Below are 23,393 nucleotides of genomic sequence, written 5' to 3' on the forward strand. Positions count from 1 at the left end.
CATTCTGTTGTGTGTAGATTATATCAAGAAAGAAGAAAGAGAAGGGGGGAACAATTTGGTCATTCCTATGAGAAGTTACCCCACATACCTCCCCTTCCACTTTCCCTGGACCAATGCTGCTTTTTTGTGGCTTAAGCAGCACGGAAAAAGGACAGAGAGGATTTTTGACATTGGGGAAGGAAAGGGGAGAAGGCATTTTTCGTCTCTGTCAGGCAGCAGCCCAGGACAGGGCACATGAGGATTCTTTGCAAATGGAGCTGGACTGTTTGTTCTTAACACTCCAGATTAAAGAAGAACAGTCTGTGTGATGAAGATATACCGGCCAGGATCTGCCAAAATAGAAAGTTCCCCATGCCTTTATGCCAAGAGAGAAGGTCACTGCAATTCAATTTAGCAGCTGTGGTTCCTTTGTCCCAAGCAAGGAAGTGCCAGGTAGCAGCTGGACACCTTTCGAAAGTCCTCTCTGGGGGCTGAGCACCACTACACTGGCTTAAGGAATAGCCAAGGCACTTTTCTCCTCGGTGGTCTTAGAAAATCTGTGTGCCTAGCTCTGACCTCTGAGTAGATGGATCACAATGACCCCTGAACCAGCCTCACGAACAAGCCCCCAATAACGCAGGGAATAAGAACCCACACATCACATGAACATGTCTGTTTAGCCTGAGTTTTCAGTTTCTGACCCAAAGCAACATTTTCCTACCTATTTTCATTTCCTATCGAACAAGCAGTGAGTTCAACAGGCTTTGATTACTCTTCTTCTGCCTACTATCAACTGGGTATGAGATGGGACACTGGATGGGCAGGAGAGAAAAGGACCAACAAAGAGATGGAGGGGTCAAGGGTGCTCAGAATGGGTATGCCCTGGCCGGTTAAGCCTCAGAGAGAATCTCCCTCCTGTCACTTGTCAAATTACCTCCAATTTTTTTTCTAACTTTCCCGAAGGCAGCCCAGTGAAGAAGAAAGCAAACAGGCTTTGTGAGCCACGTACATTAAGAGCTAGATCACGCTCTTACATGATGGTCAGTCTGTAGGTGACTTGACCTCTCTGGGCCTCAGCATCCTCACCCTTTTGCACAGTCAGAACAACTTCTACATTTGGAGATGCTCTAGAAAAGGGCTCACAGAGGACAACGGACCTGGGTCCCCTGCCTGCTGAGGAGGGTGAGAAAGGAGGGGCATGACCATCCCACTGACTCAGCGAAGAGCAGGAAACATCCACCTGTGTCCGGGCCTGGGCAGAGCCGAGTCACTTACAGCTCCTTCAGGGGCAGTCCGTGTGGGAAGCAGGTGCTCCGGATCTCTGTGATGTTGTTGGAGCTGAGATCCAGCACTTCCAAGGAAAGGTAAGCCTTCAGCTGACTCCCCTCCACGCTGCGAATCCTATTGTGCTGCCTAAAACACACAAAGGGAGGTGGCTCTAACATGTCATTTGCAAAGAAAATACTATTTTCCTTGGACTTCTTCCAGACATTTTTTTCCTAGCTGCTTTGCAATTTCAGAAAAACACAAATGCAGTGACTCTCTTAAAATGAGCTCTCCCATTCCCACTGTGGCTCGGCGGGTTAAGGACCTGATGTCTCTCTGAGGATGTAGGTTCCATCCCTGGCCTCGCTCAATGGGTTAAGGATCTGGTGTTGCTGTGGCTGTAAAAATAAGAAAAGGAAAAGAAAAAAAAGAGAGAGAGAGATCTCCTATTCTTCCCCTCCAGTTATTACCTGGTAGACCAGGAGCTAGGTAGGTCAAATTTTTTTGTGACAAATTTGTCTGCCCAAGCTCTAAGCCAGGCTACTCTCCTCAGGGACCAGAACTCAGGAGTGAAATTTGCGAAATGTGAAGAGCAGCCTGGCACAAGTGGTACCCAGAAGTCACTGGTACACGTTTCCATAAAGGATGTGCCTAGGCTGACCAGCCAGCTTCTGATATGGCTCTCACCTAGAACCTTCAGAACCCAGAACAAACCCATCTTGCAAGAGTGCAGGCCCCAGAGCCCAGAGTTCCATGTAATCCAACTTGATGCATCATTTCATGCCTCACATTTTATCCACACCTGCCATGTACCAGGTGTGGTGACAGGCACAAGGGATGAACAAAAAAAAATTACAAAATCTGACAACCTGGTAAGGGAAACGGGAGCTTGGTGCTGGGTCTAACTGGACTCTACCCCCGCCCCCTGACAGCTCTGTTCCTCAGTTTCCTCATCTGGAAGATGGGACCGTGCCCCTAACTGCCCTGACAGGCACAAGGGGCATGGAGGGGCCCCCAAACCACACTGACAAGACTGGCAGATGGTTGCATCTGTGTTCAGTGTTTACTCCCTTCCACAATGCATTCGTCTTTTAGTCCTCTTTCTGAAAACCCCACAGTCTAACTCACCAAACTGCGTTTATTCATTAGGAGATATTCGACAAACACTAACCAAGGCTGGAGGGAACCGGTAGGCCCCTCATGGGCTTGGCTCTGCCTGGCATATTCAAACCAGCGCAGCCGAATCCCAATATCCTCCAGAACCCAAAAGTCTCTGGGCTCCAGGCCCTCACTTGGGCCAGCTTCTGAGTCAACAGTGTCGGGGGCTCCGGCCAATCCAAGCAATTTCAAACACGACACAAGTGAGCCAGGCGTCGCTAACCAAGTGGCATCCCTTTTAAACAAACACTTGACCAGATCGGTTCCAGCAGGCATAAACAAGGCCCTCTTTCCCAGAAGCTCCAGGGCTTCTCGCCGACGCCTTTGTTTTCTTCCCATCGCTCCCAGGCCCAGAACCCAAAAGTCCATTGACAAAGGTTCAGCTCTCCACACGGTGAAATCTCCCCAGAATGAAAGGCCACTTTTCCCTCCATGCTCCCCCCACCCCCGGCTGCTTCCTTCCAGTTCTTTATTAAGTTCTTAATAAAGATAGTCTCTTCAGTTTTCTGACTCTAAAAGAAAAAAGGGAAAATAAAGAATAGAGAAGAAAACCTTTATTATGTAAAGTATGGGAAAAAAAGAATAAGAAATAAAGGGAACAAGAGCTGAGCCTCATCCAGAAACACTGAATGCAGTACCAGGGAGCCAGGAAGAGAAGGTCTGAGAAAAGAAAGGAAGGGGCGCCTTGATGTTGGCCCAAAGTCGCACACAGAGGGACTGTATGATGCAGTCCAAAGGACCATGGGACAGCTGCGAGCCCCCCCACTTCTCCCACTGTCTCTTTCAGCTTACACCTTCCTCCTCCTTTCTGTGTATCTATTCATTGAATCAGACATGTTCTGGGCCCCTACTCGGTGCCAGGCCTGGGCTGGAGGAAGGATGCTGTGATGATGACGGGTCTCTTTCACACACTGGCCAGAGTTCCCTGTTGAGCAGAAGAGGCAGCCACGGAGACCAAGAAACAACGGAGCATGGGAGTGAGGATGGGTGAGGAATAGTAAGTGTGGGTAAGGATGTGCAGAAACTGGAATCCTGATGCAGCTGCTGAAGAAAATGGTACGGTATTCCTCAAAAAATTAAGCACCGAATTACCAGCAGGTGACCGACCCAGCAATCTACTTCTGGGTATACATTCAAAAGAACTGAAAGCAGATCTCAAAGCGGTATCTGTATACCCATGTTCAGAGCAGCATTATTCACAGTAGCCAAAAGATGAAGCAACCCAATGGCTGATGGGTAGATGGACAGATGGATGGATGGACAAACACCACGTGGTATACACTTACAATGGACTATTATTCAGCCTTAAAAAAAGAAGTTGTGACACATGCTGCAACATGGATGAATCTTGAAGACACTGAGCTGAGTGAAAAAAGCCAGTCACCAAAGACAAACACTGTATGACTCCACTTCCATGAGGTACCTAGAGCAGACAAATTTGTTGAGATGGCAAGTTCAGTGCAAGTCACCAGAAGCTGGGGAGAGGGGACACGGAGAGCTCTTCAACAGGCATGGAGTTTTCATTTTCCAAGATGCAGAAAGCTCTGGAGCTTGGTGACACAACACAAGTGTACTTAACACTACTGAACTGTACACTTCGAAAATGATTAAGACGGTAAATTTCATGTGATGTATATTTTACTACAATTTAAAGACAAAACAAAGCAAAAATCAAGTCAGGTCACAGGACTTTTTTGCCTAAAATTCAAACAATGGCTCTCCTCACTTAGGACTGAGTCCTCACAAGGACCTCCATAGCCCATGTGATCTGCCACACACGTGCCTTACCGCTTCACTTCCTACTCTTCCACCTTGCACTCTGCCCCACAGACACAGCGGGCAGCCTCCTCCTGCCTCAGGACATTTGCACTTGCCTTTCCCATTGCTTGGAATGAATGCTCTTCCCCAAGATGTCTCTCTCCCTCTCTCTCACAGACACAAACACACACACACACACACACACACACACACTTTCCATACCTCTTGCCTGCTTTATTTCCCTCAATACTTCTAGTTATCACCTAATATACCCAGTATTTTGCTTATTTCTACTTTAACATCTTCTCTTGTACCAGAATGTGGCTCCACGAAGGCTAAGAAGTTGTCTGTTTTGACCACTACTGTGTCTCCAACCAGTGGAACAGTCTGAGGTCCATAGTACATCCTTAATAAGTAACTGCTGAAAGAATCACAAAGAATGAATCACAGCTGAATTCAGAAAGGCTGAGGCTAGACACAGATTTGGGACTCACCAGTATTTAAGCAGAAGGAAACCATGCGAGTGGATGAATTTATCCAGAAACATGAAGGAAAGAAAGAGTATGTCAACTGCCTTGGGTAGCACTGTAGAGGCAAATGACCTAGCCCACAGTGACTTCAGAGCTCCTTGGGCCTCAACGAATACTCATATCATCTCTTCCCCCAGGTTTGGTCTCTCTGCTCTACTCTAGCCCAGTGCCCTGATCAAACTCTTCCTGAATTCCTTACATTCAGGCGAGGTGACCACACAGCTCTGTGCTCCTGGAGAGGTCTGTTTCCCTTCTCTCAGAAAGCAAAAATCAAATCTTATTAGATGTCTCAGGCCAGGAGTTCTTTGTGTGCTGGAACATGCCAAGGGCATCACTCTACCTAAGTTCAAATCCCCCTTATACCACACTACAGGTGTGAACCACTATAAAGTAGGCTATTAAGTTCCCATGCCCCACGAACTGATGTGACCTGACATGTAGCAGGTATTAAATAAAACAAGTTCTCTAATTAGCCACATTTGTATCCTCAGAGCCAGGCTCAGTATCTAGCTTGTAGGAGGTGCTCTGGAAAAAGAAGGAATGAATGGTTCCTATTCCTCTGCCATATTTCAGTGCAAACAGGCAGGTCTGACTCCTCTCTCAGGAACAAAAGGCTGACTCAGAACTCTCACTCTTAGCTTGAAACAAGCCTGCTCCAGCTGCAGAGTGTCAAAAACCCAGCCACTGGGAGATAGGGCTACTTGAGAAGCTGTGCATCAAATTAAATCCTAGGCTGAAGTTTCTACAGGACTCAGAGGGGCTAGAGATCTGATGGGTTCCCAGCCAGCTAGATTACATCTCCCGTCTCACTCCTGCAGCAAGTGAGACTCAAGCCCAACCCCTGACCCCAGCCCACCAAACCCTACCCCAGGGACATCCATTCCAGATGCCCACCAATCAAGCTTAGATCAAATAGCCAGTATTCAAGGGAAGCCTCCCACTTCCTTTTTGAGAGGTGTCCCATGTTCATAAGACTCCCCACGTTTCTGCTTTTGGCCACACCCATGGCATACACAAGTTCTCTGGCCTGGGATTGAACCTGGACAACAGCAGTGACCCAACCCACAACAGTGACAACACCGGATCCTTAACCCGAGCTACCAGGGAACTCCAAGCTCTCCATGGCTTTTTTTTTTTAGGGCCACATCCTCGCATCATGGAAGTTCTCAGGCTAGGGGCCAGATTGGAGCTGTAGCCCCCACACTACACCACAGCCACAGCAATGCAGGATCCAGGCAAGCCCTGTCTGCAACCTATACCACAGCTCATGGCAACACTGGATCCTTTAACCCACTGAGTGAGCCCAGGGATCAAACCTGCATCCTCACGGATACTAGTTGGGTTCGTTATTGCTGAGCCACAACAGGAACTCCACTCTCCATGTTTTTTATGCCACGTGCAACATGGTGGTCACATCACTCCTTTAATTCACTGTCCAGTTCCCAAGAAGGTCCACAGTCATCTTTACAACCTCTGAATCGTAGTCCACATTCTTTTTAACAATAGCCAACCAATTACTGAACACCTCTCTGCAGCAGGCCCTGTGAAATGATAACCTCATGAGGCAGGTACCAGCATCATCTCTGCTTTACAGCTGAAGACATCAAAGCTCAGAGCTCTGCTGGATTTTGCCCGAGGTCACACAGCTGGGAACTGAGAAGAGCCAGCATGTAAACCCAGGGGGGAGCAGGACTTTCCAGCCCATTGGAGAGGCTCTCCAGACAGAATTTTAAGTGCACTATCCCAGATTCAAGCCATAATCCTTCAGCAGAGCTTGGCTAGATGTGAATGCTGGTTGGCCCTTCCCGGGTCAGCTCAGGCTGGTCTGCGTCACTGGCCTCAGCCAGGCCTGCTTCTGTACCAGCCTCCCTGAGTCCTCCATGTATAGCGTATCTGCAGAAGGCTGTGCAGGGCAAATCTCAGCAAATAAGGCAGAGGAAGCTCCAGTTCTTACTTAAGGATATTCTGAATAGAAAGACGAGAACACTGCAGATAAGCTGCAAAGCGATGCTCGTGGGTTTACCAAAAAAAAAAAAAAAAACAAACAAACAAAAAAAAAAACAAACCAAAAAAAAAAACGTGAGGAGAGGGAAAGGGAGAGAATAGTGGAAGTAGTCTCATCAAAGAAGCAGCCCGGCCTTTCCTCTACCACCAAACAGAATTAGAATGACTCTGTGGTGACAGGAACTGGGGGAAGGGGCTGGTGGCCAGATCGTGCAGGCTGAGCCTCCAGCCCGTGTTGGTTTACCCCTCAGGCTGCCCTCTGGGGCGTGGAAAACTTAATACAGCAGGAGTCTATTAAACCAACACCTGTTAAAGGCTTCACAAATGAAATCAGGCTTCAAAGGCAGAGAGCGGGCAAGATAAGCTCTCTCCACTTGGCTACATTTTCCAAGCTGTAGTTAAGACAGTAAAACAGACGGAGGCATTTGAAACCAACGTTTAAAACTTTTTATCATAAGTGATTTTTTTCCACCACAGTTCTGTAAACAAGGGTTTATAAGGTATTCCCGTTCGTGGTGGAAAAGATCTCATGTCCCAGATAACAGCTAGGAGGAGTGTGCAAGGAGATCAAAGGAGACAGGGTCAAGGTGGGTCAAATGTGACACAGCTGGTTGCTGAAATTATGCACCTACTGTCTACAACTAGGGATCAGTGGTGTATTCTATAAATGAGCCAGATTTTAAACATCTTCAGCTTTGTGGGTCATTTGGTTTCTATCATGACAATTCAACTCTGATGCTGGGGTATAAAAGCAGCCAGAGACAATACGTAAACCAACTCATGTGGCTGTGTTCCAATAAAACTTTATTTACGAAAACAAGCTATGAGCCAGATCTGGCCCCCTGACTAGTTCACTGACCCCTGGGTCTACACTATTGCAACCAGTCTGGGTTTCTGAGGGACAGGGACCCAGATTCTAATTCTAGTTCTTGTATAGTTTTGGAATGTGTGTAAATTACTCTTTCTGTATCTGGTTGAAACCCCTGAAAAATTGGGCTAAATGCCTCTCTGCAGCAGAGAGAGAACCCTCCCAGGCTCCTTCGAGAGTCCAGACATCACAATCGCCCCCACTGATGTCTTTTCTACCCCTTCAGGAAGTGAAGTGAAACTTAAGTTCACCTCATTAATATGGTCCTCAGAAGATGATCCAGGTTCTTCACTGGAGCCAGAGGAGACAGGCTGGCAAACAGCATGATCTTACAGAGAACCGAGATTCACACTGTACCTCCTTAATTTTTTTACCTCTTCCCATGAGGCAGAAAGAAGCATATTGAAGCTGGCCAACACACCAGCCCTAACATTTAAGCAGGCATGCCCTTCGGCTCTCTCGGACAGTTATGGTGACTCACAAGAGTCCATGTGGTTAACCTCTGGAGCATCAACTCTTACTAGAAACAGCAAACATTCCATAATGTTACTACAACATTAAGCTTTCAAAAATCAGCAAAATTCAAATTACAGCTCTTGCCTCATTTGAACTAAGAGTTTCACACAATCTAGCCCAGAAATGAGGGAAAAAAACAATACATCTGCCACCACTCCCATCCCTTCCCTCGCCATTCCCCAGAGTGACCCCAGCATACATAGTTAATCAAACTCCACACCCAGCAGTCTGAGTACCCATGGCACTTTGCACCTGGCCCATCACTGTGCTGCCCTGGAATTCTTATGCCTGGAATAAGAATTCTTATTTTTATTCTCTGGCTTTACACCATAGCACCTAACCCCACTGCCACACGTACCAGATGCTTTGAGGGCTGATGAAAATGATCAGAATGAAGGTGTGTATACAATATTATCGATTGAGTACAGAAGCCAGTGCAGGGCAGAGCAGCCCTGGTGTCTACCTAAGGGGCTTCACTGTATTACTGCAAGCACCCAAAGATGTTAATCATTTCAAGAACACACAAGAAGATGATGATTTCTCCTCTGTTGAAAAATACAGCACTATCCAACAGGTCACAGCATCCGGGGTGGCTGCTGTTCTGTTTGTTTGCAGATGTTTTCATTAAATATTGCAGGCATAACTGAAAAGGGCATAAACGGTAAAGGCAGAACTCGGTGCATTTTTATAAAATGTCTGCGCCCATGCACATGACAGATACAGAACATTTCCAACATCCCAGCCAGCTCCCTTCCATCACTTTCCTTGTCATTTATTCTTTCCAAAAGGAATCTTAATTTCTACAACCTATGATTAATTTTTCCTATTGCTATACTTGATCTATTTGGAATCGTTCCCTATATATCCTCCTGTATCTGGCTATTTCAACTCCACATCATGAGATACATCCATGTAGTTGCACTGGCAGGACTTAATTCTTTTTCACCATTGTGTAGTATTTCTCTTGAGGGACTACATACTATATAAAGCAATTTGCTTTTCATTCTACTGCTGATGGACACTGAGTTATTTCCAGCTTGGGTTACTGCAAAAATCACAGTGATGCACAGGGACATGCATTTTCCACCTATCTTTTGGCACACATTTGCATGCATTTGTACTAGGTGTCAATGTCTAGGGTGGCCCTGCTACACAGCTTTCAAGCACGCACATGTTTGGCCTCAGCAGACACCAGCGGTTTTCCTTTAAACCAAATTCCCCAAGGCTGAAACGAATCGGAAAAGCCATCTGATCCAAGGTGCCATGTTTCATGCAGTCTAGACCAATGACCTTTTCTCTTTCTTTTTTTTTTCTTGCCACACCTGCAGCACATGAAAGTTCCCAGGCTAGTGGTCGAATCTGAGCTGTAGCTACCAGCCTACGCCACAGCCAGAGCAATGCCAAATCTGAGCCACGGTCTGCGACATACACCACAGCTCACAGCAACGCTGGATCCTTAGCCCAGTGAACGAGGCCAGGGACTGAGCCTGAGTCCTTACCACTTTAGCCATAACAGGAACTTTTTTTTCAACCACTTTCTCAGATGCCACCACCCTTGTGTGTCCCTTGCCCTGTATCCCTCCCCCACCCAAAGCATTAGGAACACAGCCTAGGACCACAGAGCATGACAGAGCACAATCTCATCTTGTCCAGGTGTCAGACAGAGTGATTTTATTATAAGTGGGGGCCTCATGAGCACCCAAAGTGGGGGGGGAGAGAATTAATAATTCTAAGTCCCAAATTGGTAAGAAAACTGACTGTGCCTGTTGTTGGGACCAGGGTCCATATGCACCTTGAAAATGAAGCTAAGGGAATTTTTAAAATAACACTTGAACCCAGGAGAGCTTTCCTAGGCCCAGGGGAAGAAAAGTCTCTCTTCTCTGAATGACAGTAGAAAGCATCACCTTCTCACAAGGCTGCTTTACATTCATCTCCTTAAAAATGAAAACCAAAACCATCTGTGCTCTTACATACATCGATAATGTGCTCGAAGAAACCAGTGCCTCATAAGAATGGCCCCGCCTGGGTTATTTGCTGGACAGGAAATGAGACTCCGAGTAAGCAGGTCTCCTTCTGTCTCTTGCTCACCCCCTCTCCCCCACAGCGGCTGCTGGTGAATCACCAGTTCCCTGGGGAATTTTGGCCGATTCTCAGCCTGGCTGCAGAGGACGTTCCGGATCTGTTTATTCAGGTGGAGATCGGATAAAAAACAAGAGCAGCCCAGTGGCGGGATAAACAGCCTCCGCCAGGCAGGGTCAGCCCCTCCAAAGGCAGGATGGGGCCACGTCAACCAACCTCCTGACCCATTCACTTCCTTCGGGGTTACTTTCCCCTTGGGGTCTTCAACAGACTGTTTCCATGAAGTCCTTGTGAAGGGGACCTAAGGTCCCATCCCTATGGAGGAGCCAGGCCCCAGACGCCTCAATACACCAGATCCTGCTTGCTTCTCCCACCCACCGGCTTATCCACAGGGAGCTGGAAAGCCATGATCTGGAATGAAGAAACCAAGGCACAGCCAAGAGTCAGCCACCACGGTTCTGTGAGGTTGAGAGTGACCCAAGCCACGAAGGACAGCAAATCATCAGGATCCAATCCAAACTACAGACACAGAACAAAAACAAACCTGCTGGGGAAATGCACATTGCCAAGTGAAAGAGGTTAATCAGAAAAGGCAACCTAGTTGTATGCTTCCAAATACAGGATATTCTGGAAAAGGCAAAACTATGAGGACGGTAAAAAGATGAGTTGTTGCCAGGGACTTGGGGGAGAGAGAGATTTGAATGGGTGACACACAAGGGACTCTTAGGACAATGAAACGATTCTGTGTGATAACTGTAATGGTAAATACATATCACTGAATGTTTACAGAAGCCCCCGGAATGTCTAACACCAACAGTGAATTTTCACCAACACTATAGGTTTAGATAGTAATAATGTATCAACACTGGCCCTTCAACTGTAACAATGCACCACACTAATGCAAGATGTTACTAACAAGAGTAGAAACTGGAGGGGGAAGGTAGATGCTTCCAAGGTCTCTGTACTTTCTTCTCCATTTTTTTGTAAACCTAAAACTGCCCTAGAAGTCTATTAATTATAAACAGAATGAAACAAAACCTCCTACGGTACTAAGGAGTCCCAAGATCATTACATCATTAGGATGTAAGCTACACAGGGCTGAGATTTAGCAGGTTTTCGTTACTGCTATGTCTTTAGCACCTAGAACCATGCGTAGAACATAAATGACACTCAGACACTCAATAAATAGCTGTTGAACAAACAAATGAATTAAGACTTGAGTTCAGTCTCCTATGTTCACCATTGCATTCCAGAACAGCAGAGTGTTATTCAGAAAATAAACAAACAAGGAGTTCCCGTTGTGGCTCAGCAGTAACAAACCCGACTAGTAACCATGAGGACGAGGGTTTGATCTTTGGCCCTGCTCAGTGGGTTAAGGATCTGGTGTAGCCTTGAGCTGTGCTGTAGGTCACAGGTGAGGCCTGGATCTGGCAAGGCTGTGACTATGGCTTAGGCAGCCATCTGTAGCTCCAATTCGACCCCTAGCCTGGGAACTTCTATATGTCACAGGTACAGCCCTAAAATGCAAAAACAAACAAACAAATACCACTCTGAGGAAAGACCAATCATCCAAATTAATTTTTTTTAAGAATTTTAATGTAATGTAGAATTAATTTTTTTTTAGGTAGATAAGCTGATACTCGTTATAAGAAAATGTCAAGTGCAATGAATTTTCAGGTACACCTCCCAGGTTCAATTTGACCCCAAATCCAGACACCCGTTGATGAGCCAGGGATGGCAAAGCCGAGACAACTCCAGGCATTCACACAGTGGCCAACCGTCCCTCCCTCCCCAACCCCGCAGCAAGAGTCAGCTCAGCCCTACTGGTGTCTCCATCTCCAAACACACCCTTGCCCATGCCTGCTTGGCCATGAAACAAAAGAGGGAGGAGAAGTTCAATCAGGTAAGTTCCACCTGGAATCAAGTGACCTGAGTAAGCCCCAGAAGCCATGTCTGGTCGGCACTCCCCAGGGAGAAGGGCTGTGGCATTTCACACTGGCAGGGACTTCTGAGGGCTGGCTGGGGACTCAGTTCTGTGACCACAGGGAGGTCACCTGCCCAATCTGGGCAGGGCTGAGCAGCACTGAGCTGAGTCAGGAGAGGGAAGGTCAGGAACCATGAGCTGCTCCACCTAATTGCCATCCACAGGGGGCACCTGGATCAGAAAACCAAGGCTTTCTCTCTTGTGGTCAAAACAGACACGACCACTCTTGGCTTTATCTTCCTCTAAATGAGTCAATCCTGCCTTTTCTCCCCCTTTCCTGGCAACCTACCACCTGCACACTGCACCACTTAGATGTGGTCCTGTCTACCTCTCAGATGAGGGGTCCGGCCTGGAAGCCGGCAGAGCACCCAGCTGTCAGAACCACAGACCCAGTGCCAGCAAGGAACCCGTGGGTGCAATGTGGCTCAACTGGACTTGCCCAATTTCTCTTCCTCATTACAATTTTCAAGGCCTCTAGGTCCGTGCCTGTTTGGCTCTGCAGGGAGGGCCAGTGGCAAGCCTAACTGCAAGCTAGAGGCTCACATTCTCCCAGACTCAAGGGCTGCGCTACCGTCCCCGACAAAGAAAGGTGGGAAAGATGGAGGGATGGCAGCCATCAGGAACCAGGCAGTCAGAGCACCTGTGAAGCCTGGGTCCTATCAAGGGGTATCCACCCAGCCCTTCCCAGAGGATGCGAAGACGCTGCAGTGGGGAGGTCCCCTTTAACTGACCAACAGAGAAAGCACCTCTCCCTAAGGTCCATAAAGGCTGGACAGTGGCTGGTGGGGTGGTGGGAGCATAGGAGATCATCTAGGGATCTAAGACCAACAGGCTGGGTCATTAGTTCTTCCCAGACCTGGTGTTTTTGCTTCACCTCCACCTCATCAACCAGGACTTGGGAGGGGGAAAAAAAAAAAAAAAAACCCACAACCACCAAAGAGAAACAGCATGGAGGCCTCACTCAAGATTTCCAAAGGAGGAGTTCCCATGAGGTTTCAGGTTCGATCCCTGGCCTCGCTCAGTGGGTTAAGAATCCGGTGTTGCCGTGAGCTGTGGTGTAGGTCACAGATGCGGCTTGAATCTGGTGTTGCTGTGGCTCTGGCATAGGCTGGAGGCTACAGATCCAATTAGACCCCTAGCCTGGAAACCTCCATATGCCACGGGTACAGGCTTCAAAAGACAAAAAAAGACCAAAAAAAAAAAAAAATCCAAAGGAAAGTACCTTTGTCCCTCTCAGGGCCAGGTTCCCCTTTCAGCCTCGGGCATCAAGCTGCCCAAAACTCAAGTACTCGGAGACTGTCCGTGCAGCCTGCTAAAGCAAAAGATAGGATGACATGGGCAGGAAAAGGCAGGGAGAACTGTAACTTGGAGCTCTGGGACAGTGGGCTGATATGGGAATTTCCTACCTCTCTTTTACATCATCTTTTAATGTGCTCTTCAATTATGTAAATCAAATAAGTGATTATTTCACAAAGCAACTAAGAACAACCTTAGACACTAAACTTTGGGACCTGATCCTTAAAAATTTAAAACACTTGGCCCACCTGATGGTCCTGAGGTGGAGGGCCCTGGATGTGGACACAGTTGAGGGGCCCACGTGCGGAACAGGGGCCTTTCCTGAAAGGGTGCTGGCAGGGCAGGGCCCCAGGGCCACCCCTCAGAGTTCCTCCCCTCATTTATCAGGCACCCTTCACCCAAGCAGGAATGGTGTTAGTTCTACCCTCAAATCCCAGCATCTCCAGGCCTGCTGTGGATGGAACCCTGGGGGCCTCTGCAGCTACCAGGAAACGGGTCCTATGCCCAAGTTAGCACCCTTGCCACTTGGCCACAGAGGAAACACACACTTTCTTCTCAGTAGACACAGTGCTGGACCAGGACTAACAAATCTAGTGTTTCATTCATGCTCACCAGGAACCAGGCTCTGGCTCAGCTCCTTGAATCCTCATGACAGCCCCAGAGGCGGATACTGTTACCATCCCCATTTTACAGACAGGGGTGATAAGGTGTAAGAAGGTGAACTGGCAGGAAGCAGCAGGGCCAGACAGAAGCCCAGACACAAAGCCTCATCCCACACTCCTACTCGAATGTGGCACTGCCTCATGAACAGAAGTGGGCAGAGCCACCCCGAGGGAAGAAGGCTTCTCTGGACAGTATCCTGTGCCTCCCGCTTCTTCTCAGAATCTGCCAGAGCCACCCCCCAACACCCCCCCTGCCTCCCCAGCCTGTGATTCAAATGGAGGAGGACCCAATGGCAGATGAGGGAAGGCATATCCTGCCATCGCCCACAGCTAATGGCCCTCGCCCTGCCCCTTCCCCACGTACACGTGGGCCTCTGAGACCTTCGGCCCACAGTGCATCAGTGCACAGTTGCTGCAGGGTCCAGATCTCCCTTATTTATTTTTAAGATGGCTGGCATAGCCCCTAAATAGGTGAGTCAAAGTGGCTCTTCTATCCTCAGGCAGGAAGTATGACAAGACAAAACTGGGCACTTTTCAGGGAGCAGAAGAAATCTGTTCACCCACTGTGCTTCCCCACAGAAGGCACCTGCTCATCCAGTCTCAGAGAGGGTAAGACACTGGTCTGGGGTCACCCAGCTAAGAGGCACACGAGCCCCTCTGACTCCAGGCTGTGCAGCTCTCCATGGCTGAAAGAGCATAGGACTATGGGTGCTGGGGTGCTCCTGAAATTCCCTCCGAAAGGCCGGCCACTGGTACATTTCTGGGCTTCCAGCGCCAGCTTCCCGGCAGCTCTGCAGCTCCACCAGCAGAGAAAGCTATTCAGCACTTGGTTGCAGCCTCCAGGACTGGCCCCCCTGCCTCTGGGGAGTAATACCATTGCCGTGCCTTTAGAAATAAAACCAGGCTGGCTTCCTGCCCCATCTGGAAGACTTTTGATCTCTGGATCATATGATTTAGGATATCTCTTACCACGCAATTTCCCAAGCCCTCAGCACACAACCTGACTGCACTTGGGGAAGGTTAAGGATGTGTATGGGTGGGATTAAGGAGTAGACCCTTTAATGCAATCCTTCTTATCCACCCTGAGATAAGACCTGCTACAAGATCAAAGTGGTATGGACTCCAGCACCTCTGTGCTCCACCCCAGAACCACAGCAAACCCTCATCTTTCCCATTCTGGGATCCTTCAGGAGCCAACACTTCCTCTGTTTTTTTGTTTTTTATTTTTTCTGGCTGCTCAGCAGCATATGGAGCTTCTGGGCCAGGTATCAGATCCAAGCCCCAGTTGCGACCAATGTTACAGCTGTAGCAATACAGATCCTTTAACCCACTGTGCTGGGCCGGGGACTGAACTTGCCTCCTGGCGGTGTGGAGTTGCCCATTCCACAATGGGAACTCTGCTCCATTTCTTTCTTGAAACCACAAGCTTCAATTTTCTCCTTTGCTTTAAGTTTTAAAAAACAGATCACAGGCCTAAATTGTCAAATGTAAACTAAAGACTTTTAAGAAAAAACACAGGAGAAATCTACTTTTGAGATCTAAAGGTAGGCCAAAGTTTTAGATTTGATATTAAAAGCACAATCCATAAAAGGAAAAACTAATATACTAGACTTATACCCAAACTAAAAACATTTGCTCTAGGAAAGATCCTGTTTAAGATGCAAAGGCAAGCTACAGACTGGGAGAAAATATTTTCACACCACATATCCAACAAAGAACTAGTAACTAGAATATATAAAGAACTCTCAGGGAGTTCCCTTTGTGGCTCAGTGGTTAACAAACCTGACTAGGTTTCATGAGGATGCATGTTTGATCCCTGGCCTCACTCGGTGGGTTAAGGATCCGGTATTGCCGTGAGCTCTGGTGTAGGTTGCAGACATGGCTCAGATATGGCGTTGCTGTGGCTGTGGCGCAGGCCGGCAGCTGTAGCTCTGATTGGACCCCTAGCCTGGGAAAGTCCATATGCCACAGGTGTGGCCCTAAAAAGCAAAAAAAAAAGAGAACTCTCAAAACTCAACAGCAACCCCCCCCCCCCACAAACAACCCAGTTAGAAAAGAGACAAAAGACATGAACAGATGTTGCTCCAAAAAGAATATACAGATGAGAAGTAAGCACATGAAATAATGTTCAACATCATTAGCCATTAGGGCAATGCAAATTAAAACCACCATAAAAAAATCAATATGCACCAACTGAATGGCTAAAATAAAAGCATACTGACAATACCTAATGCTGGCCATGATGTGGAGAACCAGATCATTCCCCCATTGCTGGTAGGAGTGCAGGCACTCAGATAAAGTATGGCACTTTCTTAACAAAATCAAACAAATAACTACCATATGATACAGCAATTACCCTCTAGGGCATTTCTCCCAGAGAAATGAAAATTTATGTTCATACAAAGATGTTCACAGTGGCTTTATTCCTAAGAGCCAAGAGGTTGACCAAAGTGTGTTCCACCCACATGATGCATACTACTCAGCAGAAAAAAAAAAAGTGAACTACTGATACACACAACCATCTAGAAGCATCTCCAGAGAACGATGCCGAATGAAAACAAGCCAATCCCAAAGGGTTAGATGCTATGACTCCACTTATATAACATTCCTTAAACAACAAATTATATACATAGGAAGGACATACTAGAGACTACCAAGGGTGTGGGTATGAAAAGATAACACAAGGGATCCTTGTGGAGATGGAAACATTGTGTGTCTTGATTGTATCAAAGTCAATATCCTGGTTGTGTGAAGTTTTGCCAGAGGCTGTCACTGGGGGAAACTGGGTTAAGGGTACAAGAGCATCTTTCTACATTATTTTTTACAACAGCATGAGGCTCTATAATGATCTCAAAGTAAAAAGTTCATTAAAACAACAGGAAGACATGGCAAGACATTCACAACGGAATCAGAGAAACCCTGGTGGAATCAGACAGCCTACTCGCTACCTCACATGGGCTCCAGCAGAAATGTGTAACCATCTCCAAGAGCCAAGGACCAGAAACTGCTGCGCTTTGCAAAATTTCTGCAACCCAGGGACAGACACAAACTCTTTAATTACTTTCCACTGATTAGGAAGGAATTGGGAGCCAGGACTCAGAGAAAGATGTCACTGATAATGCTTACTGGAAGACCAGTGGCCCCTGCCTGGCATATCAGGAACTCCTGCTCAGTTCTGTATCCTGTAATTTGGCTGAGCCCTAACACTATGTGGCCAAGCAGGAGGGCCTGCTGGGTGTCCAGACTCTGACAGCAGGGGACACAGGTCAGGCTTGTACGGCCAGACCTGAGGTTCTCCAAACACCATCCCTGGAACACCAGCCTTGGGAGGAGCTCTAGGAAAACGTTCTGGAATGGCTGCATCTATTTCTCCCTTGTCATTCCTGGAAAACTCTCAAAGCAGATCCAGAAAAAGATACTTTTTCATTCGGCATATGCTAAACTCACATGACTGCAAGACCTCCTTCTTCATGAAGCAATTGTTAGTATCTCATAGAACAAAGGTCAGGGTGGCTCATTTTACGTGGGAAACACCACGCTTCCCACCTACGCCCCTGGCTCTACATATCCCATGGCAAAGAAGGCTGTTTAACTTTAGCTTTGGGTTTTCTGAACTTTCTGACTACAGAGAAGTGGTCAGAAGGGGCTGATTGCGGGCATGTGCACTGATTCTCAACCTCCACTCTGGAAAAAGCCTTTGCCCAGTCCACCTGCAAGCCCCTCCCAGGTGAGCAAGGATCAGGAAAGCCATTCTAGCACACCCAGGGAAAAGGTGATTTCACCTCTGTGCAAACCGAGGCTTGGAAAGCTGCTGCTGGACAGCAACAGGGTGAGGACTCAAACCAAGACAATGGACCCAAGGGCCCGCATACCTCCCCTTAAACTACACTGCCTTCCTTGGGGTAGTTTCTATGATTACCTGCCCTCCTATAACATCTGCTTGGCTTATCAATACATCAAGGAAAGCAAGTTCTCTCTCTCAGATGAAAAGAGCCATGCCCTCAGGTAACTCCCAACAGACCATTTTTGTTACTACTTGTCCCAAATGTGTGCCTTCACCTTGCCAACAACATCTATCCCAATATCTGCCCTATACATCCAAATCACTCATTCTTGGACAGACTCATTTATTTAGTCCTTTACTTTTTCTTTTTTGGCTGCCCTGTGACATATGGAGTTTCCGGGCCAGGGATCAGATCCAAGCTACAGTTATGACTTATGCCAAGACTGCAGCAACGCTGGATCCTTAAACCCATTGCACTGGGCTGGGAATCAAACCTGCTTTTCCCAGTGCTCCAAAGACACCACCGATCCTGCTGCCCCACAGAGGGAACTTCTAGTCCTTTATTCATTCAAACATGTGTGGGGTGCCTGTTAGGCGCAGCTGCTGTAATAAAAAGGTAAAGTGGACTGCAGTATGGTTGATCCCCCAATTCCCCAGTTAAGCATGGCTGATATAGAATGAGCCCCTTCCTAACAGCTGAGGCAACAAAAGCCCAAAGTGGAGAGGTGACTGGTGACAGAGCCTGGAGGGCTTCTCTGGCAGAGGTAGGGCTAGCAGCCAAGGGATAGGCCACAGGCATTGGAGGAAAGGATGCTTCCTCCCCAGCCCCAGGGACCAGCGCCCACCTAGCAGAGAACGGCTTGCACTTGGAATTCAAGAGGTAGAAAGCGCCTTAACAGGTGATGTCCTGACAAGAGGACAGTGAGGGGGTTTTTCCTGCCAGCAGAGAAGTCACCCTAACACCCCAATGTCCAGCTGGAGGTGGACAGAGAAAGGACCAAGATTTTCTGCTCAAACATCCATAAAGGAGCAGCCATTCAAGAGGCAGGAGGGGGCTTCACCAATGTGTTCTCTCTTCCTCAAAGTGACCCACAGGGCCACCGAAGCAGGGACAGGATGTACCCTGGCTCTATCAGGAAATGGTGCTGACTATTCTCCCAATGCAGAGCAGCACTTTGCTTTCTTTCCTTTTTTCTCTGTGTTTTCTTTTACAGCCGCACCTGTGGCATAGGGCAGTTTTCCATGCCAGGGGCCAAATCAAAGCTGCAGCGGCAGACCCACACCACAGCCACAGCCAAGCTGGATCCTTAACCCACTAAGCGAGGCCAGGAATCAAACCCACATCTTCATGGACACTGTAATCGGTTCCTGACCTGCTGAGCTACAGTGGGAACTCCCACTTTGCCTTCTCAATCCATTTCCTTACTGGGCTCCTCGGGAGCTGGAGCGAACTCTCTTTCAGGGAACGAGGGAAAGTGAAGACAGATGAGAGACTCTTACTTGGAATCACACCATTGCTGGAGGACCCCCAAATTGGGGCTCTTGTTAAACACATGAGAGAATGAGGGAGTGGGGCAGGGGCCAGCTGGGCCTGTAAGGAGCCTCGGGTGGTGAAAGGGTTTATCAGCGAGGTCAGTGAGGCCAGGAGACAGGGGAGCCCCTGGAATGGCCAGTCCTCATGCCAACTCCCAGAACCGAACAATTACGAGGCAGAAAAACTTCACTGTGCTGATAACCACTGTTTGTCTACTTATAAAAAAAATTACTCTTGATTTGGAGGAAAAGTCCCATCCCAAAAAGGGCCAAGGGAACTTCTTCCCACTCATTTCCAAATTTTGTGACTTGCCGAAGGGTCCAATTTCCATCAGATAGTTATCCAAACTCAATGTCAGCACTAGAATTTTGCTATATTACAACACAGCTTTTGGGTGGGATTACAGGGAATCTTTACCTTCTATGGCATATATTTACATCTTTTTTTTTTTTTTAAAGAAGAGCAAAGTCTTACTTTTGGAATTACCAAGAAAAAAGTTTTTAAAGACACTGAAATAAGTTTTGCCTATTGTTTTACTGTAAGGTTTTTTTGTTTTTGTTTTACCATCATGAGACATGTCTGATTTACAGGCAGAATGCAAGAGAAAGATGGGTGGTCTGGCTTTCAGGGGTAAAAAAAAAAATGACCCAGATTAGGCAGCAAATTCAGAGTCAAGTTTTGTGATCACCAAATGAGGTGGTCATGCCTCGCCAGAACTAACACGCTGCCCACACACCACAAAGGCAAAGCACGGCCTGGTCATTTTACATGGCTAACTTTGAGGGACCTTCCCACATCAGTGGTAAAAGAACCAAGTAAAATCTCCAGTAGAGACCCCAAAATCCTAAGGGCTAAACTAAAGGTCAGTAGTCTTCATATTTATTTTTCCTCCCCTGGGAGGGAAAAAGAAAGAAAGTGAAAAAGAAGGTGTTAAGGGCAGAAAGGTAGGGGAGCCAGGGTATATTAAGTAACAGGTATCCGAGGGCAGGCAGGAGAGAAGGTGACAGAACCTGCCAACTGCAACTGCCCAGCTGTGACTCATTAAAACTTTTGCCTGCACATCAAAAGGACCTGGCAAACTTTAAGAAAAAGATACCAATGCTGCACCCAACGCCCCTCCCCCAAGAGTACCCCAGCCCCCTCGTTTTCCCTTAACCTGGCTGGGATGTGGCCTGGGCACCTAGGCTTATTTTATTCAAGCTCCTCAGGTCATTCTGCTGTGTAGCCTGGGACTTGAGCCTCTGCTGAGTGAGGTTTGCTGCCTGCTGTACCTACCCCAGGGAGAGAAACTACATGAGAAAGAGGAGGGAAATCAACTCTCTTCCAGGTGCACACAACAGTTCCCACGGCAGGAATAAATACTCCAGAAAGCTAAGGACCACACACTCACACACACACACAAGGCTGGAGTCTATCTATCACAAGAGAGCTAGCCACAAGGTGTGTGCGCAAGTAGAGTCTGTTTCCAGGGGATGACCCTCTGCCTCCAGGTTACATGGAGAATAACCATCACACCATCACAGCAGGCAATGCAGAGCCAGCTCTGCCCACACAGAGGGGACGGGGCCCTGGATGGTCAGAAATAAAGTAGTGTCTCCAACCTGGTGCACCTTCACTAAACCTCAGACACTGTACTGAGATGCACAGTATTCAGTGAACCTTCACAGCCGAGTGTATCAAAGAGCATGAGCGAGCAAATTGAGGGCCGAGAGCACACAGCAAGGGCGATGGGAGAGGACTTGTACCCAGATCCAACAGGTCCCAAGCCTTCTCTTAACCCCTATGCAGAATCACCCCCTCTCTGTACAGTGGGACATTCACTGGCATCTCCCTTCTTCCTATATTACTTGGGGAAGGCACCCTAGTCTTTCCAAACTGATTCACAACAGCCCACCTGACATACTCCTCCCCATGCATATAGCGTTTCTTTGCCCTCCAAGACTCTACAACCATATAGCTGAGCAGAGACCTGGAACCCCCATGGAGGACACCACCACCCCCGTCCCAGAGTGCCATCTGGCTGCATCCCACACATTTGCATCTCCTGGTTGAAGGACCTGGGAAGCAAAAACCACAAGTTGGCACCTTTATCTCAGCTGTTTGGGTTTGAAAGGCATCCAGGAAGTGAGGAAACTGCGAAAGAATTTGCCTTGATGTGATATGTTGAAGGGCAGATGGCCACTATTGGAGAAGCTGCTGGCACAAGTGAACACGCCTGGGCTCTGCGGTGACCAGACCACCGGGCCAGTCTTCCTCACTGTGCTCTCACAAGACTGACGACCAGTCCTGCTCAGAATAACCAACCTGTGAGTATGATTAGGACGTGAGGGCAAGTGAAGCTAATCCTCAGGGCAAGAGGACTTCCAGTAACTGCATCAGTTAACGAAAACCATACTGAAGGCTGAGCGGCCTTCCAAGGGAGGCAGGCACCCGATGTGAAGAGACGCCCCTGCCTGGGGCGGAGCCTCTCAGCCACACCCCAGAGCAACATCAGAACCTTCTGGCCACAGTCCTGAGGCACCCCCTCTTAACATGATTTGTTATCATCAGCATGTGAAGTGACAAGACCCTCACCTAGGTTCCCAGACCACACATTTATCCATATACAATGAGCACAAACTCCAGAGGTACAGAGAAATGAGATCAAGACTCACCTCTATCACCTTCTGTGTGACCTGAGGCAAGTGCCTTGCTCTCTGTGTGCCTCAGGAGCATCATCTGTAAAAAGTGCTTGACAACAGATGCCGTGCCTCCTAGGACAGCAGAGGCGACACAATGAGATGAGGCCCAGGGAGGCAAGCAGAGCAATGCCTGCCAACATCAGGGTAACACACACACGGGCCGTCACAATTTCCCATGTGGAGAGGTTGAACCATGATGACACTGCAACGTTTTGACCATTTCTGAACTATGAAACCCAACAATTTTATACAACTCGACTTAATACACTGGGTAAACTAACCGAGCTTAAAACAAACAAACAAACAAAAAAACAAAAAACCCGCCTTTGAACAGGCAGGGTGAATAGAATATTCCCTCCCTATCGCCCAACAATGACAGGCCTTATGAAAGGAAGGCCCGGTATAAATGCAAACACATTTCTTCCACTTGGGCTGTAAAAGCTGAAAATGGCTCCCAGGTGTGAGCAGACACAATAGGCCCAGCCTCCTCTGCAAGGTCACTGCAGGGGTCAAAGTCGAGCAGGCCATTTTCGGATTAGGTGCACACGCTGGTGAGGCTTCCCCCGGGGTAAGTGGATTACAGAAGCCACCTGCAGGAAGTGGGCGTTCGGGAGAAGGGGGAGGAAACGGCTGGCTGGAAGGGGGCGGTGGATATGGGCAGGGGCCAGCTCCTTTCACGCGGGAGATTGTGCAACTGATGAAGTGGCCTGCCACCCTTCCTGGCTCCAGCACTCCAGGTCACAGGGCCCTGCAGGGCTTCCAGCACCCACTGCTAAAAGGAGGCACTCCCCTCCAAGACCATCCATGGGCTGTACAAGCCACCCCCTTCCCACTGGAACTTGAACTCTATTTAAAGCTTATATGGTCATCAGAAAAAATGAGACGGGGAAGAAACCAAACACACAACAAAGCCCAACTCTCAACTGCAGACCCTAAGCTACCAAGTTCCCCACAAAAAGGCAGTGACCTCTGTGACCAAGTTCTTATTCCACGGGCTCACCCCTTCCTCGGCTCCCCAGACCCCACAGCTGCTGTTCACTTTACTTTCCTAGCAAATGATTTGCAGATGGACCGCTCATCTGGCTGCTTCACCACCCCCACTCTCTAAGAGAGGGGACAAAAAGGAAAGAAAAGAGAGAAGGAAAATGACAAGTCAGGACTGTGTGTGATTTGGCAGGCTCGCGGCAAAGGCCTCGGCAGCTCCTTTCCCAGCGCAAGGCTCCCTGAGACTCGGGACAAGAGGCAGTGTGCACTGCAGAACCCCTGGGAAGCTTCCGGGACAGAGAGCTGCTTT

General features: G+C 48.1%; 1 protein-coding gene across 3 annotated transcripts in view; it reads right to left on the reverse strand.

Moving 5' to 3' along the window:
- LRIG1 (leucine rich repeats and immunoglobulin like domains 1) overlaps positions 1–23,393 on the reverse strand; it is a 116,988-nt gene that overhangs the window by 35,188 nt on the left and 58,407 nt on the right. For all 3 annotated transcript variants that reach the window (XM_047778829.1, XM_047778839.1, XM_047778848.1), the window contains exon 4: positions 1,255–1,392. In XM_047778829.1, coding sequence (XP_047634785.1) covers positions 1,255–1,392 — 138 coding nt within the window. The remainder of the gene's footprint in view (positions 1–1,254; positions 1,393–23,393) is intronic.

This window comes from Phacochoerus africanus, chromosome 1 (assembly GCF_016906955.1).
Source record: "Phacochoerus africanus isolate WHEZ1 chromosome 1, ROS_Pafr_v1, whole genome shotgun sequence".
Classification (NCBI taxonomy): domain Eukaryota; kingdom Metazoa; phylum Chordata; class Mammalia; order Artiodactyla; family Suidae; genus Phacochoerus; species Phacochoerus africanus.